Source organism: Plasmodium gonderi, assembly GCF_002157705.1.
Source record: "Plasmodium gonderi DNA, contig: Pgo-contig_314, whole genome shotgun sequence".
NCBI classification, from domain to species: domain Eukaryota; phylum Apicomplexa; class Aconoidasida; order Haemosporida; family Plasmodiidae; genus Plasmodium; species Plasmodium gonderi.
Window position 1 is genome coordinate 675 of NW_021629220.1, and position 7,688 is coordinate 8,362.

At 19.3% G+C, this 7,688-nt stretch overlaps 1 protein-coding gene across 1 annotated transcript; it reads right to left on the reverse strand.

Annotated features, from left to right (window-relative positions):
* Nucleotides 1-3,668: 3,668 nt before the first annotated feature.
* Nucleotides 3,669-5,023, reverse strand: PGO_002775 (variable surface protein; the record flags this gene model as incomplete). Its single annotated transcript, XM_028691187.1, has 3 exons — nt 3,669-3,821; nt 3,945-4,859; nt 4,994-5,023. The coding sequence occupies 3 exons, from the start codon at nt 5,021-5,023 to the stop codon at nt 3,669-3,671; spliced, it is 1,098 nt and encodes a 365-aa protein (XP_028546988.1).
* Between the last annotated feature and the right edge of the window lie 2,665 nt (nt 5,024-7,688).

Sequence of the window (7,688 nt, forward strand, 5' to 3'; positions counted from 1 at the left end):
AAATAAATTATAAATATTATTGAATATATGCTTACAGTAACCTTGGCACGTACACTGTCTATGATGTATAATATATGTTTATAATAAAATTAATATGAATAATAAATATCTAGTCCTCATATTTTTTTTTTATCAGAAAAAATTCATAAGATAACAGAGACAACAGAATCTATAGTAAAATGTGAAAATTAGAAATAATTCAAACAATATTTTCAAATTAGTAGTACAGAATAATGAGAAAATTTATATGATTACTTTTCATAATTTTATGCCTCTTATGATATAATAAAAGTAAATAATGAATGAAACTTAAATTATCAATTATAATTATAGAATATAACATTTTTATTATTTTATGAAGAGTTCAATTAACACATATGTCTAAGTTTTTACACAATTAATGATATATCCTTTATCTATATCTGTAATTAATTCCTCTAAATAATACTAATTTAAAAATAAAAAGAAAAAGATACGTAAAATATGTTTTAAGTATTATTATGAAAAATAAATTAATTATTTTGCAATTGAATAAAAATTAACATAATTGATTTCATAAATAATATTCAAACAAAATACACAGTTACACATAAGATTTTAATGCACTAAAAAATTTATAAATAATTTATATATATGTCACAATTTCTGAAAAAGTTTAATTAGTTTTAATTATGTGCATTGCTTGAAACATTAAACAGGGTAACATATAAATGGTGTAATAAACAACAATCCTTTGTTTTATAGTGTGAAAATTATAACAACAATAATAATAAAGAGGAATATGCTTGTTATATATTTCGTATTATATAAATATTTATTAAGTTGTTGTGAATGAAAATATTTACAGAACTCTTTGCTGTCTTAAGAATTCTACTGAACTTAAAAATATAATAAATTGTCACATAATTATGCAAAAGGTACATAATTTTAATACCATTTTTATATTTGTCAGAGTTACCACAAATTCCTTTTTAATGTATTATTATTATATAATTAATTTAATTTATTGTTTAAATTCATTTAATAAAAATTAATAGAATATTTAAAATCATGTTTAAAAATTCACACGGGTAATCAATTATAAGTATATGTTGAATAAGTGATAGTCTTAATAATCACATTTAGGTAAATAAGCAGTTCTATAAACTGAGAGAGGAAGAGAGCTTTAGACATAGAGATGTACCAGGGATAGACTCAATTTTAGTCACAGAAATTGTTACAGTTTTTTTTCTTTTACCTTTACAATATTAATGTTTGCATTCATTTTATATAAAGTTAAAATTAATTTTAATTCACTAGATATATTTTTTATAAAATTAATGTTACATATAACAATGAATGACATACATAAAATAAATTACATTTGTATAAGTATAACACACTTTATATTATTTTTAGTATACAACATTTGTTTAATTATTGCAAACAAGTCTATGTAATTTGAGGAGAATGCTAAAAAAAAAAAAGGATAGTAACAATTTAATGGATTCTTCTGAAAATTGATACAAGAATTCAAATAAGTCTCGAACATATATATAACTCAGTAATATACTAATAATAATATAATAATAGTAAATTAATTAATGTTGTTTTAAAAAATAATTAGCTTTAGTGACATTTTTTATGAAAATAAAATAATTATACTTTGAATATAATTTGCATATAACAATAGTGGTTTTATAAGCATTCCCTTTAGTTTTTACAATATAGGGAGAATAAAAAAAATATAAAATTTTAAATATTTCAATAAAATATGCTATTATTATAATACTTGTATTAAATTAACAATATATGAAAATAAACATACATATATGATATATTATTAATACATATATTAAAAAAAAATGAACTCAGACATAATACAAAGATTGTGTTAATAATATACAATTTGAGAGATGCACTAATTTTTTATTAGAAACAGCAAAAATAATGGGCGATGTATTACATTAAATAAATAAAAAACAATAAACATGCAAGAATAGGAAGATAAATTAAATAATGTCTAGGCCAATAAATTAAATCCTATAAATAAATGTAAAATCTCTATTTTCGTTATTTTATTTTGAATAAATCATAATATATGATAGTTATCGCAATGTTAATGAATTAAAATACTTCTATTCATTGTACATTATTATAAAAATATAAATAAAATAACAATAAAAATGAATTTAGGAGAATTTTATTCATCAATTAGAATAATTCTGAAAATTCTATATTTAATATTTTACAATTCAGCGATAAATTCATATTCATGAAATTTAGCAAAATATATATGTAGCAGATTTTTGATAGGCTAATAAAAATGATGCTAAATAACATTATATTTAAATTTATTATTAAATTAATTAATGATTATAATGTTATAACACACTTATATTTACATTATATAATCATATTATTATTTAGAATTATTTTTTAACAATATGATATATATAATGTATTCTATGCTCATTTATCATATAGATATTAAAAATGAAATAAGTCATACCATATAATAATCTATATAACATTGGTTGTTATATCGTATGTATACGACTACTAGAACATAATATAGGTATACAGTAAAATGTACCTTTTTATATACCAGATTTATAGATAATAACTAGTTCTAACTTAAATAATATCATTAAATTCTCTATAACATAATAATAAATTATATCATAACACAAAAAATTCTTCAAATATAATAATATATATATATATGTACTGGAAAACGCTTTTGTAGTAATTTAAATTAATGATTAACATTAATGTGCAAAATTTTCTTCAATTATTTTGCTAAAAAATCTTGGAGAGTTATGTTTTAATTAAAAAATAAGATTTAATGGTTATCAATAGTATAAATATTTATATATCTGATTTAGATAATTAATAAATTTTTTTTAAAATTTTAGTATTTTATTATTATGAATCCTATTTTTTATTTTGGATCCATTGAAATTATACATATCTATGTTAATTTTTAATAAATATACATATTTCATATTTTAAATATATCCTACTTTATATACATTTACATTGTTAGCAATTACATGTGTTTTGCAAAACATTAATGTGTTAATTATATTGTTAACTTCCTTTCTTTTTTCCTTTTTTTTGGTTTATATTATATTAATTGGGAAAAAATATTAAATACCAATATAATACTTGCAATAGTTAAATATATATGATTTCTCTACAAAGAAAGAATAACATTCATAATGTTTTCAATATTATTTCAAGCAACTAATTTATTGTACATATATTTACAATCAAACAAATTATATTCGAATATTATAATATAATTTTTCTCTAAGAGATAATATTTTGTTCTGTTAGAATTTGTGATAGTTGAAGACACATTGCTTGTGTCTACAAATCAATTACTGTAGTGTAACATAATTTCAGTATATAAGGAAGCTGTATACATTTATTTAATTAATTCTATTTTTGTGTAGTAATATGCTTATTATTCCATTTGAATTAATAAATAAAAATTGGATTTTCATATATTATGGTATTTTACTAGGTATTTTAAACATTCTTTATTATTTATTCATTTTATTATTATATTAATAAAATTGATTTTATTTCGTACAAGAATTAAAATGCTATATTGTGATCATTAATGCAAAAAAAAAATTATCCCTATAACTAAAATTACTCATTTATTAGTTATAGTTAGTTTAACAATATGCTATTTTATACCTATTATCAGTTAAACATTTGTATTCAACATCAAATGAATACACAAAATCCAGATTATTTTTGTTATTTTTATTCAACTTTCTTCTTAAATTCCGTACCTCTGGTTTTAAAAATGAAAAATAAGGGGTATACTAAGGAAAAAATTATATAATATTTTAATATATTGTTCATTTATATTAAATGTATTTATTATAAATATTTCTATGATAAATTATAATACAACATAAATTTATTATATTGATTTTATTTTTAACTTTATACAAAATAAACATAATTATTAATATCGAAAAACTTATAAAAATCATTCCAACACTTATTCCTGTGTCTGTTTCGCCATTTACTGCAGTGCTTATTAAAGCTTGAGATATTGATTCTTTGGTATCCTTTGTTTCTCCATTTGTCCCAGGCCTTATTAAAGCTGGAGCATATAGTGCATTGCTTCCATTGCTTTCTGTATCAGTCCCATTGATTTTCATTCTTCTTTCATTTATCCATTTTTCAGATAAGTAATATAAGGCATGAACTGCAAGTACTTTATCATTCCTCCAAATTTTTCTATAGCTTTCACATATTTGAATAATTTTTTCGAGTTCTGCGTTAAGTTGGCCTTTGTATTTGTTAAGATGATTTTCTAATTTTTCTATCCAAGGTGTAAATTTTTGTACATTTACAGTGGTCCTTTCCCACTTATTATTATTAAAACGATTAATCCATTTATATATTTCATCCAGATATTCCATTATTTTTAATGTATCTCCATGAATATCATAATCATTGGCATATTTGAGGCAAACTTGAGGCACTGATATTCTCTGTACATGTTCATTTTCATTCTTTTTAAAAAACTTCTTGTAACATTCTACTGTATTATTACAGTTACCATTATGTTTGTTTACCAAGTGTTTTAACTTGTAAAAGAAATATTTACAAGATGTTTCTAAGTAAAATTCTTTACCTGAATTATTCTTATCATTTATATAATTTAAATATAAACCTAGTGCTATACAATCAGTCTGAAAATCTTGGCCACCAACATGGCGAGCAGCTATATTATTTTTATAATCAACGCACACCTTCGAATACTCATTATATAAATTTCCTACTGATCGTTTGCTCCATGAATTATCAAAATCATTTCTACAACTGGGAAATATATCAGTTAAATCGAACTAAGGATGAATTTAAGAATATATACAAATATATAAATTAAATTTTTAGGATATATTTTCTTCTATGGTTTCCATTGATATATTTTTTTATAATTATATAGAATAAAATGTAATTATAGCATTATTAAACATACATCGTTTTTCTTAGTCATTAATTCAACCATATGGATTTATATTTGTGATTAAAAGAAATATATCTATAGTTTTATTATATATTTATTTTTATATATATTTAAAATATATTAATATAATAATAGATAACATTTAAACAAAATATACTAAATGATGTAAATAATATTATTTAATAAAATTTACTCAAATATATATTTTTAATTCATTACATATATAAGTTAAATGTTGATGATAATAAATGTTCTGGAAAATAGGAATATATTTTCAAATAAATATATAATGCTAAAAACAATTTTACAATTTTTCAATAATACGTACATATTAAAGTATTATATATATTTTTATAATATAGTTACATATATATAATTTTATATAAAAAATCATTACTTTCAAGAATAAATTAAATAAAATAAATTCATATAATCCACAATTATATTATAAAGAATTCATTTATATACATATGTTATATTTTATAAAAAAATAAATAAATAGACATAGTAATAAGACGAGCGCATATATCATTATGTTATTTATTATTTATGATTATGGATTATATTCAGAAAATTTAACACTTATTTCTTAATACGTTTTTAATTACGGACTAAAAATGAATAAACTTTTTTTTATATTTTCTGATATTAATTATGCAAAATTATACATTTATAGGATTCATTACATTATGTTGAAATAAAAAATATATTTTCTTGCATATTATGTGAATGTATGATATGTAGTAGTACTAATATTATAAAGGTATTTATCAGTATTAAGTATAGTTCATATAAGCTATAAAAATATTATATGTATACAGAATTTATATTATTATCGTACATACGTATAATTTTACGTTCGATAATTATATATATTACTTGTATGTAAAATGTATAATTAAAACATTTTAATATGCATCAAGTTACGTTATACGACAGTTAATGCGCTGTTTAGTTCTTATAAAGCACTAATTTTACTATATAATAAATTAAATTATCTGGTTTGTAAGTTCCTATTGAATGTAATATTTTGCTATATTACAAATCGTCCATTATTTTTTTTTATTCTAAATGATGTCATTTAAAATAAGCATTATAATATATGGAAAAATATATTATACTAAGAGGAAATATATTATTTTTCAGAATTTACATTCTATATAATTATTAGTCTATAATATTCATATAGAATTTTTTTTGACATTTCGCTTACAATATAATGAATAAACTTTTAATTCCTCCCCAATATAATTTTGCATAAATCGTTAATTAATTAGAATATTGATTAACCATGAATATGCTAAAAAATATATAACATGGGAAATAATATTACATTAGGATTTTCTTAACATTTATCAAAATATCTTTATGTGCAAAATGTAATTTATATAGCATTAAATATGAAAAAAAAATGATAAATATTTACTCAGATAAATCTTTAATGTCCTTAAATTAATTTTAATTATGTATAATATATATTTTTTATTTTTTATTATTTTAATATATAACATATATACGATTTATTCCAGCAATAAATAAGGGCTAAATCCACTCCCCTGATTTTACCATCAATATTAATATTTTTAGAATTGTAATATATAAGTTAATTAGACTTTGTTCATGTATCAAGAAATAATTTTATGAATTTATTATAATCAAAACATAACAAGGATACAAATAAATTTATTATCATATCAAATGTTTGATGTTTAGGAGCTAAGATAGTTTATATATAAAATATTTTTTCTGATTCATAATAAATAAAATAGAAAACATAATGCATATACAAAAGGTATTACCCAAGATATTACTTTATTTCGATAATATACAATCCACAAAGATGTGTTAAATATGAACATATATATTTAACGCAATAATATTATGTATGAAGTAGGTAAATAAATTTTCATTTATTTATTCGTAAGAAATAAATTCTTTTGTTACAATGCATTTTGTTAGATATAGATATATTTTTATTTTATTTAAAACTATATGTATCATAAAGATAATACATTTTTTATTAAATATAATTTAATATTTCTTATTGTATCATTCCTGTTCAGATATTCGTATGAAATGTTAAGAATTTATATGTTAAACTCCTTATTAAAATTATATTTATTTTCTCTTAAATTACATTTATAATTTAAATAGTAATTATTTAAGATAAAAAAATAAAATATACACAAATTTAATATATATATTTTATTAAGCTAAACTAAAACAAAAAAAATTTTGCATTATATTATAATCATGAATTATAATATAAATTAAATTTATAACTTACCTACTCAAAACAACATGTACATATATAGCATATTTAAAGAAATCATTGAATGTGGATATATAAATAAAAAAATGTATATTAGCATAAAGAATATTCACTAAATTATTACATGTATCATCTCATATTGATGTAACAATACACTCTTCATGTTAGCATAGAGGTTCTAAAAGGCTTCAGATTTCAAGGATCAAGATTTAGTATACAAAGTATAAATTTTATGGGATTTTTTACACAATTACATATATTTAAGTTATGTTGGAACCCAGAAAATTCATTGTATAGCGCTTTAGCATTACTTAAAAGGATTGGTAATGTATGTATGAATGAATTAAATATATTTACCTTTGCATTTTATTATAGCTAATTTAAAATAATTTATATTTAAATATTTCGTATATTTAATGTAAATATTATTATTCA